Source organism: Ruditapes philippinarum, unplaced genomic scaffold (genome assembly GCF_026571515.1).
Source record: "Ruditapes philippinarum isolate M1 unplaced genomic scaffold, ASM2657151v2 ctg59_1_1_1_1, whole genome shotgun sequence".
In the NCBI taxonomy this organism is placed as follows: Eukaryota; Metazoa; Mollusca; class Bivalvia; order Venerida; family Veneridae; genus Ruditapes; species Ruditapes philippinarum.
Window position 1 is genome coordinate 41,140 of NW_026861752.1, and position 13,093 is coordinate 54,232.

The window sequence follows — 13,093 nt, forward strand, 5'->3', positions numbered from 1 at the left end:
TCCACTCCTAATTACATTTTGACATAATTATGCTATTTTCTTAACTTCACTGTATTTGTTATAGTATATTTGGAAAATGAAAGGTTATTTGTAACTGTTACGAACATGATTTGACAATATGTATTTATTGTATTACTTGTACACTTTGTATTATTTCACCAGAGATAATTTCTTTTTATGTATATGTATTTGTGCCACTAAAGTTATTCCCTTAACCACCTTTCCAAGTCGTCTTCTGTCAAGGACATTGGTGGGGGTATGAATCGAATTCAGCGATAGTTCTAGTTTATCACTGTACACCATATAAATACAGCTTCTTTAAAATTAATAAAGCATGATATAAACTCAACAAAACATTTCGTTCGATTACCCGTGACAATAACACCTTAAAGACGACTTCCTAGCTTTCCTGGTGAAGGAAAAACTCAGGGGTTCTCTGTGCATTGTTTCATGCAAGAACGGGCACCTGCACAGAACAATAGAACCACTGACGTTCTATAAGCTAATTAAGGATTTTCCTCACATGAAAAAAAAAATCAAATTTTTCATAGCAGGATTCGAACCTATGTCTGCGGGGGCAAGTGATTTGAAAAAGTAAACTTAACAAGACGGTTAACGCATATAATAAAGGCACAGGAGTAATAGTTTGAAGCATTGGACTGGAATGGAGACGCGAAAAAAATATTTACAAAAATATTGAAAAAGGAATTTCAAATCAATATACTTTATTATTTGTTGGTTTTGTAAAGACTTTATACATTAACTTAGATATTTTGATATGTATACGAATCTACGGGAATCTCATAAGTCTATTAAATGCAATCCGCGAGATAATTGAGCAATGTTTCGCTTTTTTGCAGTAGACGAAACACTTTGCAGTGTATATATATATATATGAAAGAAACAGAATTTCCAAAAGAAACATATTCCAAAATTAGCCCATACACTAGATAGACTAAGGTAGTATTCTTTCGCCAATACATTTAATATATATAAAAATGTCACAGGATCAGGGGCCCGTCTTATCAACGATCGTACGATTTTGGAAATCTTAGCGTACGATTTTGATCTACGATTGTCGTACGCTCGATCGTAAGACTGTCTTATCAACGCGGTCGTACGTTCAACCTAAAATCTTACAATTTTCATAAGCGTACGATTCTTACGCCTGCGCACTAACACGTACTCTTCAAAAAAGGAGGTAACGCGCATTTTAATGTCAAACTTGAAAGACGACGTCTGCTTTAATTCTCAGATGTCAGAGAACATGGAGAAAGGAAAAAAAGTAAACTGGTCCGCTGATGAGCGAGATATGCTCGTCAGCAAGTGTGAGGATGCTTCTGTGGCGACAGGAAAGTTTTCGTCGTCACTCACAGCCGCCGATAAGGTCCGATTTTGGGTCGATGTGACTGAAAGGTATGATTTTTCCGACTTTGACATTTATTTTCGATCCTTCTCAGGGGAAACAGACTTTAGCAAAAGAGAAAATCAGATTATTGTACATTCAATTAATAAAGATGAAATACACAAATGGTTGGGAAAACAGCACAGTATTGTTTGTAAAAGTGAAAGAAAAAACTTTTGGTAATTTGATGTATTTTTCTTGGGTGGGGGGCAGGGGGGCAGCACGAAATATCATATTTGCAAACTAAAACAAGGCCAAGCTTTCCTTCATATTTAACATTTATATTAAGATTAGAATTTTATGTGTCTTAGATTTTCAGTGTATTTCAGTAATTGTTAAGTTACTTTAAAAATAAAAAAAAGAGTATGAACTTATCAGCAACTGATTTGGGTAGTCTATCTCATTAAGGGCATAATAAAGTGCCATTTGAAATATAAAATTGAAAAAATAAATTGTTTATATCTGGTGACCATCATGGCATTTATTTTCGATCCTTCTATTTAACTATTTTGACCCATATTTTATGTTATTTCTTTCATTCATTTTTCAGCAAATTTTACAAATTTTTGGCATAAAATAAATTCGACCAATTGCCACTTTCTATAAGTTGACCAATTCTATAAAATAGACTGGTTTAGATTATTATAGTATAAAATTAACAATGGTCACTGTGAAGTTGTTAGTTAGGGTAGTGAATCAGAAGTTGTTATTTAGGTTAATAAATCATGCCACTCATTGTCACAATTGTATATTTAATACTTCTGGGGCTCTGTTTTCTGCATCATACAATTTTGAATCTGTTAAATCACATGTATGATTTGCTAGCCCAGCATATTACACAGCAACTGTATATTTCTCATAGGACTAGAACATGTACAGTACATGTCAACTCTACTTCTGTTTTGAGGAAACAAGGTTGTTTTTATTGTTTAAGTATAATCAATAAAAGGGAGCTGTTATTGTTTCAATATACTTCTCTTACTTAAAGCCTAATTAAGCATCAGAAATGGTTGTCACAGTTTAAACAAATACTTATGATGGTAATTGGTATAATTATAGTGATTGGTAAATTGTACAGCAATGTAATAAATTCAGATTTGAATCAACTAGGCTTGTCAGACTACCAGATTGGAATATACACTAGCCCAAAAGTCATTTCACTAGCATGATTTATTTGTTCAGACCAGTTGTTTATATATTGCCTCTGAAAATACAGTAGCCTAGTCGGGCTTGTTACTGTGGAAAGTTGGTAGCCCGAGGAGAAATTTAGTAGTCAGGAGCTTTCGGACTACTGCTAATTTCGAACACTGGTACAGGACCTTGAAATTATGTTATTCAATAACAGCATTAATGTCTTGAGAAAAAAAAATTTATTGACATAAATTCAAGGTCCTGTTATGGAAGTCAAAATACTTCATGTGTACTTTGTTTACATTTTGCTACCTTAACAACACATCACTGCACATTTAGTGCTGTTAAATTACTTCAGTTGTTAATCATCTTACAGGTTCCTAAATCATTATCAAACATTATTTAACACATGTTTGACATTTCTAAAGAATTAACAAATATGCATAATGTGCCTTTAAGTTATCAATCTTCTTTCTAATCTTTCTTAACTTTTTTTGTATTTGCAAATAAATATTGTACACTTGTCACTTATTACTTTTCATGTTTCCCTTATCCTTAAATATATACTATATGCTTATCCTTAAGTTAGTATAATATTTTAATCACAGAAAATTATTGAAATCAATGAAATATTTACTGAATTAATAAAATAATGAATAAAGTATGTATGGGAAGCTGTGTTCCCCTAAACAGGACAAGTGAAGTTGGTCTTTTTAAGAAAAAACTGCCAGTTTTTAAATGGTTCTTAATATTTACATTGAGACCACCTATGACATTTAGAATTTTAAATATAACTTATCTACTTTGTGTGAAGTCAGAATGTGTTTGTTATATATTTACATATATATGTATATATAATATATATTTAGTAGTTATCAATATTTTCTAATGTCAAATTTGAGCATATATTATAAATCTCTAAATTTGATTTATTTCAGTGTGAACAGTGTAAGCGGGTGTTCAAGGACGCTTGAACAAGTAAAAAAGAAATGGATTGACTTAAAGGTTTGTATTTTAATGCTAAAATTTCTCAGGGTTCGACACTAACTGTTTTAACAAGGGATCCCATAGGAATCCCTGAGATTAAATTCAGGGATTCCTCCTAATTGTCAGGGATTCCTCAGATCAAAATAGTAAAATATGAAGGCAAAGAATAACAACAAGGGTGTGCAGCAATCCGATTTAAATTTTTTTTAAAGACCACATACATGATATATTGCCTTGTTTCAGATGCAGAAAATGTAGTTTATGAGCCCTTTGGGGTTTTTTTTTGTTTGCTTGGATTTTCACGGCACGTCAACACATAACTGGCCATATGAGCCCTTTGGAAATATTGCTGTTTAAAGTTTTAAAAGTGTTTCAAAGTGTTTACTTTACTAGTGTATATATAATTGGACTGCTAAGATAAATTAAAACATAATACATTTTTTACATGCACGTAAACAGAATAACATTAAGCTCACCCACTGAACAAGAGTTCGATTTGAAAATAAAACCTGTTTTCTTCCTGGGGTTGATAATTGTGAACCAGTTTCTGTAAATGAAGGTATAATGCAAGTGACTGGGCAATGGGACTTAGGGTTTGAACTTTTGAAGTTAAGTAGGAACTGGGGAAACATTTTCCCAGATAGCCTAGGGTTCACTGAAATAGAGCCAACATTATCATCTGTAGATCTTAAAAAACTTACAGGTAATGATTAGGCTCCATATTCCAGTAAGTTCTGGTATGGATAACTTTTGGAAAATATTTACTTTCATGTCATTTAAAAAGAAATGTTTTATTATGATCACTTTAAAAAAAAAGTGATTTTCATCTTACTGTACACTTTTTGCGTTTAAAAGGAAATATCCCATCGATTGTTGTAAATTAAATATTTTGTTAAATTTTTACTAAAGCTAAAATATCAAGAAAAAAGTTATGTTTGCATTACAAATAGGGTACCTTCAAATGATTTCGTTTTTAAAAATAAAAAGTTGCTCCAAGTCCATGACAGGATGTGTAATATCCAAATTTATTGTTCTCAATTTTTACACTGAAATGCCCGATTCTTTTCCTCCCTGTGTGTATTGATTTCTTTTAAGTTTTGACATATGCCACATCAAAGCCACTCACCGCATACAGCAGTCATGTAGTTCAGAGCACTGATTGGCCCAAAGAACTGTCAGATGAAATATACGTCATTTGGTGTATGTTTCACCTAAGGATTTTTCTATTTTTTTGTCGGTAAATTATGCGTGACCTTGATTGACCTTAGAACACTTCAGTCTTTAGTTAGACAATATTTTTTAGCAATTAGGCTGCAGAGTTTCAAAAAGGATTTTAAACTGAAAAGTATGGATTCTTTTTTTCTATTTATTAATTATACTTTTGCTGTACTACAGCACAGGTTATCGGCGTGGGACCAAGCCCTACCCCTAAGGTACCACCCCCAGGACCCACAATACTACCCAAATATACTTCAATATATTCAAAATACATGTCAATACAAAATCAAACAATTCTATCAAAAAATATAGTACTGATACTATAGTTTATAAAGGCATAAATATATGAGCCGCGTCATGACATAACCAACATAATGGGTTTGCGACCAGCAGGGATCCAGACCAGATCGCAGTCTGATCAGGATCCATGCTGTTCGCTTACAGTTTTTCTACTTGTTATAGGGTTTGTAAACGAACAGCATGGATCCTGATCAGACTGCGCGGATGCGCAGGCTGGTCTGAATCCATGCTGGTCGCAAACCCATTATGTTGGTTTTGTCGTGACGTAGCTCATGTATGTTATTTGTTTCATGTGGTATGTCATTACTTCAGTGGCATGACATTTTCACAAAAATAGGGCCAGAAGTAGAGATCAAAGTTGGGACAGCATCATTTAAACATATTGTAAATTCATTATCAATAAAGGTCATGTAGTGAAACACTTTATGATAAAATGGATCAATACAATTTGGCGGCGTGGCCGAGTGGTTAACGCGTCGGACTATTAATCTAAGGATTGCTGACCGCGTGGGTTCAAATCCTGTCAGGGCCACGCCGTTGTTTCCTTGAGCAAGAAACTTTACATTCATTGCTTAGTACTGGTTGGTTCCAGGAACGGATTCGAGAGTGTTTCAATAAGCTTATAGCTTCCAACGCAATCGAACTAAAATAAATTTGTATAAACTAAACTAATACAATAATTACTTTGAATGATATGCAATATTTTACCTGAAACGTGACTTCAGTATACCAAAGGCTTTTTCTACCACCATTCTGCCTCTGCTATGGTGTTTATTGAAGGCTTCCTCTTGTGGTGTTGTCGGATTCACCTTTGGGGTCAAGAGGTACCTCCTTAGAGGATACCCACTATCCCCCAATAACAACCCATTGTTACTTTGTTCTAAATGTGTCTGAAAAATGATAGATCATCATAAAGCAGTTATTTTCAGATGACATATAGTTTTCTTTAGAAAATTCACAAAAGCTAGATAAAATCAGAAAGAAAAAATATTTTTGTCCTTAATCATTTAGTAGGAGGTTAGCACAAGCATTTACTAATATAATTATAAGTCCATTAAGGGTAATGCAGCTTTAATTCATGTCATGAGAAATTTATTGTGAAAAATTTCACCTTTAACCCACAAGCATTGAAAATGGCCGCATCATGCTGTGAACCAGGCCACCTTGAGACAACATCTGTGAATCTACAAGAAGTATATTTATTTGATAAGTAAATCTACAACAACTACATCAATTTGATACATTAATCTACAGGAAATATATTGATTTAATAAATTTATCTGAAGTTGTACTTTTTTTTTTATAAATTGCAAGTAGTATGCTTCCCTTTTTTCTCCTTAGCATTTTAATGTTATAAAAGTGTATGTTAAGTCTGGAACATACGATACGGGGACGGGAAACACAGAGATTATCGCTCCTTATGTTTTCGTCCAATCAGGAATCAGCGCCGCCATTTTACAATTTTAGTTCAAAGCGGAGGAAATGTTCGGTCAGAAAATCGATCGGTATGTTTACTTAATGGGGTTGAAGTCCCCAGAAAGTAAATGAAATAATTCTGTAAGTATCATGACATTGATCCGATGTATTTTTAACATGGTGTATAAAGTATCTAATGTGAACAACTCTGTCTGTTGATAGAATAAAAAATTCAATCGAACTGATGTTTTGTGTTGATCGCCGTGAAAGGGTAATTTTTGTCTGCAAAACTTCGTTTAAATAAGTAAATTACAAGAAAACTGACAGAATATTTTGATAGATCCTTTAAATATCTTTGGTTTAACGTTAAGATTATGGAATTTTAGTGAGATAAAATGAAATTTTACGGGTTCCAATTTTATGAACTGTGACAAAAATCCGAAGAATAAAATGGCGGAATGCAAACGTGATGTACATTTTTTGTCCCGTAAATGAACGTTATATGTTAATTAAATTTGTCCCATGTTAGTATTTTTTAGTAAAACATAAACATATCTATAGCAAGAAAATAAAATTGGATCAATTATCTTGTAGGATTTTTCATTACGCTGTGTCAAATTTCAACAATTTTTTGGTGAAATCTGAGACCAAACCATAAATTGACGAATTTGCAGTTAAGACGTTTGATATTTAAAAAGTAGAAAAAATAATGTTTTAGAAATAGGTAGGGTTTCTTTTAATTTTTGAAAACCATAATTTGTTATCTGAATGAAAAAAAAACAACATCTTTAAAATTATAGATTCCTTAGCTGTGTCATTGGATATCATGAATGATATCCTGTCATGGTGTCAATTGTTATTTGCACTTTTAAAGTCTTTTATTTCCTTATTTTTTGTATAATATTATTTCAATCTCAATTGCAGGTTTATCGAAGATTGAAAACTTTCCATCAGATGCTTTCTTCACAAATTTCTTTTTGCTTGAGAATACCAGTAATGATGAACAAGATACTGAGTGTAAGGTCACAAAAGATACCATGAATTTGTCGATTCAGATTGAAGGATTAAAATATGTATTCGTGTCACAGAGAAAATGAAGTTGGACCTACTTGTGCATTCATATATCTGATGAAACATTTTTTCAAAGCCGCATGCCTCCAGATTACCCAAAATATTTCAAAGAAATTACACTTGGAAAAAAACATACTAAAACTTTAAGAAAAAAGTAAACAGATCAAAGATTCAAGTGATAATTTATATCTTATGTGCAATTAATGACTGTATATTGCAGTATTTATCACCATATTTATACTGCGTTACTAACGCAGTAGGGGCCATTCATGCACATTTTGACTTCTTTTTGGTAATTTATGTAGATTATAAGTGCCGATTTCAATGTGTCAAGTATTTCTTTGTTCATTTCACAATATTTTTTGTATTTGTATTCCAATTATATTTACATTTGTACAGCTAATATTCATAAGATGAAATAAATATTTTAAAAAAAATTGTAATGTGTAATATATTGATAAAGTGTTTTTTATCAACTAGGTAGTCCTTCATGCTGCCTAGCCTTTTAATTAACGAGTAAAAGAATTTTAATAAGTCAGTGGTTCAGTATAAAAAATCACAGATATATTGTCCACTGGTCTGATGCATATATATACATACAGAAATGTCACATGACAAATGGGTCGAAGCTGGAACTCTAACAATGGGTATGCAGGTTGATGACCAGTATGACGTGGCCATTGCAAATATGAATCTTAGTTGTTATACTATTTACAATTGAAAAAGACCACAGTAAGAAACATTGCATAAAAAAAGTTTTTCTAACATTCTTAACTCCATGTTTATTCCTTAAATGTCCTCTTATACCCGATACAGAATTGTATGACTTATCACACTGATCACAGACATAAGTTTTATCTTTTATCCTCTTTAGATTTTATACTTATCTTATCCTCATCCTCAGAATTTTCATATTCACTAGCTGTAAATTCACCAAGAAAAAAATCTAAATCAAAACCTCAAAGAGAACAAAATCCGATTTTCCATATGCCATATTGCAGTGTATCAGTATGTATAAATTTCATATATGAACATTGCATCTTAAATGTTATCTTTTTATGAAAAATTTGAGTTATAATTTATAATTAAAACTGTCATTCAATAGCATATTTTAAAAGGGCATTATTGTGTGAAGTAAGAAAAAATGAAGATTAAAGCTAAATAAGAACATAATTACAAATATATGTGAAAAATATGTTTAAACATCAAAGATTATCAAAGGCATCAAAGATTATCAAAGGCCATGTTGAAAACAAACATGAATAAAACAAAGGTCAGACATTTTATTAAACCAAAAATTATTACATGTTATAAACATGTTTATAGCAGCTGTACACTTTAATTACATAAATAATAAGTCCCAATACAAAATAATTTCTATGTTTATTGACACATTTGACATAATTATATTCTATAATTAATATAAACCATGTAATAATTAACCAATAATAAACCAAGCTATAATTGAAATTTAATGATTAAGTTATTTCTGAACGTATTTTAATAACAAAACGTAAATTGTCTATCATAATTAAATATGGTAAATTACTTTTCTGTATCTGTTTCATATTTATTAATATTAATATTTTTAAAATTGATCCAATGAAAAAAGTATTTAAGAAACCAACAACCTTTTTTTCCTACTATTTTGATTGCCCACCTCCCAAAATCACCGGAAAATTTATGCACGGAATATATCCGATCAACCCGGCATGTACCGTGATTACGGCGTTTAAACACGGCGCTTATCGATCGATCGATTCCAATTGGACACCAACATTGGCACTGATAAGAAAGCGCGAGTGACATATCCCGTTATAGTACATCCCAGGTTAAGTTCATCTTCATTATATTGATTTAAACAGTTATCAAATGAAAATACTTAGTTCCTCCTGGGACACTTCTTGGATTAAGAAACTAAATTAGATTCTATTTTATAATTTTTTTGTAATTTAACACAGGACTTGAATGTTAGACATAAAATAATGTACCTCATTTCAGCATCGACTACTGCCTGAACATTAAGAGCATGGAACCCTTTTCTGCAGACATAAGCTGCCTCATCCTGTGATGGACCCTGAATAGGGATGAGGGTTCCATCTACTGCTCCTACAAAAAAAGAAGCTGAATTGATATTTCTTAGTAAGGATTGTATACAAAGAAGTGCCACTTGTGCCTGTAGAAATGATATCAAATGATTTTAAACATAAAACAATGTAACAAGCATTTCCAAAAGCATAATTATTATATTTTAAAACAATGCTTTTAATATATATGTATATATGAAACTAATGTTCAGTTATTAATGATCAATTACCGATTACGTTTGGGATTCTACATTTCTCATAGAATATCCTCTTCAAATGATGTAATCTTGACCTCTCAGTTGGAAATCTGAAATAAAAGAATAAGTGGTATTTAATTATAGACGTTAAATGAAAAGAGTATATGTACTGATTAAAGAAGTGGTAGGAATAGGGTTTTCCTTTGCTATATGAAACCCCATAAAATATCATATTGCTACCATTATTATCTAATAAATGCCGTACGAAAACTTCCGCCCTGACTGTAGGTGGAATCCGCCTATGTAGTTAAGCGGATTCCGTCTTAAACTGAATATAGTTGAATATTGCTTCTTAGGCGGACATTAAGCGGAATATGGTGCGAAATAATTAAATGAGCTAAGGTGGAATCCGCCTATCTAGACGGAATCCGCCTTAGCTCATTTAAATATTCCGCTTAAGGTCTGGCTATGTAGGCGGAATCCGCCTAGGGTCTATGTAGGCGGATTCCGCCTACCCTAGGCGGATTCCGCCTACTGTAGGCTGAAAAAATCCTAGGCGGAAAAATTTACGCCTTGTAACAAATAAAAAATTAAGGCCTTTTTTTAAGCGGAAAAATTCCTGCTTGTTGGATTTTAGTTTTTAAAAAAATCCGCCTAACAATTTTGCAACAAATTTTTTAGAAAGTTACATGTATGATATAGACTTATGTTTTTCACAAAAAATTATTATTTTCAATCTTTTAAGAATTTATGTACAATCATTTAGAATCTAATAGAGACTGTAAAAAGTGTAATTAAAAATTGCAGAATATATAATACATAGATTTATCATATGAAAAACATATGAAAGTTCACATATATTTTACATAATTATGAAAACTTATTGATATAAAAACATGTGATAACCATGAGTTCAACATATCCTTGATGACACATGCTTTTCATATGGTACTGTTTACATATGTTAATCTTTCATATGAAAAACACATGTTTTTAAACACATGTTGTTCAAAACACATGAAACACATATGTTTTACATATGGGGTACCAAACATACAGCAAACATGTGGTGCATATTTACCTGTGATATACAGGATTGCCTTAGTTTTTTTCAAATAATATATCTAGTAAAAATAGATAAAATTTTGCACAGATTTGTATTGAGCAATAGACTACTGTGTATGAATGTAATCACGAGAATATCAATGGATGCTAATTGACGAAGTGTCTCAGAAATTAAATTGAATTAGATTCAATATAACCCCGTCCTATTATAGAATTTATTATAAGTAAGTAAAATTACTTGTATATGTGTACAGCTCCACATACTCACCTAATATTCTTTAATCGAAGGTTTACACTTCGTATGAATTGGTGAATGTAAACGGCAGCTCTGGCTTTAGACACCCCGTGGATGTCTCCAACTTCTGATATGAAATCGCCTTTTGCGAGGTATCGAAGTCCAATAAGAACCTACAATGAAAGAAAGTCGAATTGCTTTATTGATGTGCTTGAAATAAAATTACTTTGATAAAAATATATCTAGATCTTATATGATTTTTACGGTGGCACAAATGTGACATGTGTGTGTTTTTATTTATCTCGTGGCCACGAGATACTAAGTCGTGGCAACAAGATACTATGTCGTGGCCACGAGATACTATGTCGTGGCCACGAGTTACTAAGTCGTGGCCAGGAGATAGCTAACTCGTGGCCTCGAGTCACTAAGTCGTGGCCACGAGTTACTAAGTCGTGGCCACGAGTTACTAAGTCGTGGCCACGAGATAGCTAAGTCGTGGCCACGAGATACTATGTCGTGGCCACGAGTTACGAAGTCGTGGCCACGAAATAGCTTACTCGTTGCCACGAGATACTATGTCGTGGGCACGAGATAGCTAAGTCGTGGCCACGTGATAAATAACCAAGGATACCCCTACTTCACCAGCCTGTAAAAGTGCAATTTATACAACTTATTGACTTGTCGCTAATTTTACACTCAGCGTCACTGTGACTTAGTAACTCGTGGCCACGACATAGTATCTCGTGGCCACGAGATAAATAGAAACACACACATGTCACCTTTGTGCCACCGTTCTAATACAGATTCTATGTTTTTGTATATCGATGGAAACATGTGTTTTGGAAAAAATATTTTGGATGACTTTGATTATTTAAGCATTTTACATAGATTTCAAACTAGCAAATGCTAACGAAAACAGAACATTAATTCATGTAGGACTTCATGCATTTATAAGAAAATGTTGAAGAATATGTAGCATTTATAACGAGCAAAACATATATGGTGTTAACAAAATAACGAAATGAATAAATATTCAAATAATATATATATATGTTAATGGTTTTAAGAGTGTAAAGATTCCCCATTACACTTAAACAATACCTTATATTACGCTGATTAAAACTATCAAATTTAGGTGTATCGTGTCAAAAAATTAGTGTCTTTTATCCGGTAATTGTTTTCCCACAACGTTATACTCGCACGCGGGCCGTTGCTATGGGTTTATGTACACTATACAGTAGTATTTTATTTTTTACCTTCGTCAAGCTGCTAACAGCAAAAGACCGGCCTGTCAAAGGTGAAAGGTCTTGTCGGCAAATACTTTCAAGCTCGTAAATGGCAGCTTTATCAAGCCGATAGCGGGCCACAACTTCCTGATCACTCAGGCAATCCAAATGCACCATTCGCTGCCTAAAAGTCCGGCTTTTCCTTCGGCGTTGTCGATTCACAAGAAGTACGGCGGCCATTTTGTTTGATCTGCGACTGCTACTTAGCAATCGTAGAAAAAATGCATGATCTTACGATAATCGTAAGATTTAGGAAATCTGCGACGTTTGATAAGACACCGCCAAAAGCGTACGATCGACGTACGACAATCGTACGATAAAAATGGTCGTACGACCGTTGATAAGACGGGCCCCAGATGTTTTCATCATAATTGTGTACTTTCTAATTTTAAGTAAAAATTTGTAATTCATGAATTTCAAAGCAAACATTTTCTTTTTAGGTCAAGTGTAAGTATTGCTGTTCTCAACTGAACAAAGAGTTTATCTGAGAAGAACATGTACATCTATCTAACAAATTCTTTGTAGCGTTTTTTTAAACAGGACAAATGTAATGCATACAGAGGCTTAATGACGCTACATTATTTCTTAATTGTTAAAATAAATGTGCGAATTATGAATTTTCTCTCATAATAAATGAAAAAAGCGTTTCTATTGGAAAGTAATGTTTCTTTATCTTGACCTCATCTTGCGCAATA

General features: G+C 32.7%; 1 protein-coding gene and 1 long non-coding RNA gene across 3 annotated transcripts; one reads left to right on the forward strand and one right to left on the reverse strand.

The window, feature by feature from the left end:
• Window positions 1-5,333: 5,333 nt before the first annotated feature.
• Window positions 5,334-11,607, reverse strand: LOC132716685 (putative nuclease HARBI1). Of its 2 annotated transcripts, XR_009623854.1 has the most exons (5): window positions 11,146-11,607; window positions 9,846-9,922; window positions 9,520-9,637; window positions 6,153-6,225; window positions 5,334-5,931 (listed from the first exon to the last, which is right to left on the reverse strand). XR_009623854.1 is itself a non-coding variant. In XM_060700005.1 (3 exons), the coding sequence occupies exons 1-3, from the start codon at window positions 9,522-9,524 to the stop codon at window positions 5,746-5,748; spliced, it is 264 nt and encodes an 87-aa protein (XP_060555988.1). In that variant the 5' UTR covers window positions 9,525-9,831; the 3' UTR covers window positions 5,334-5,745. The 2 variants fall into 2 exon arrangements, 1 of the variants encoding a protein (XP_060555988.1); XM_060700005.1 differs by lacking the exons at window positions 9,846-9,922; window positions 11,146-11,607 and having other exon boundaries at window positions 9,520-9,831.
• LOC132716686 (uncharacterized) lies at window positions 6,403-7,642 on the forward strand. The gene is made up of 2 exons (XR_009623855.1): window positions 6,403-6,598; window positions 7,382-7,642. It is a non-coding gene; the product is annotated as an uncharacterized LOC132716686 (long non-coding RNA).
• Window positions 11,608-13,093: the final 1,486 nt, after the last annotated feature.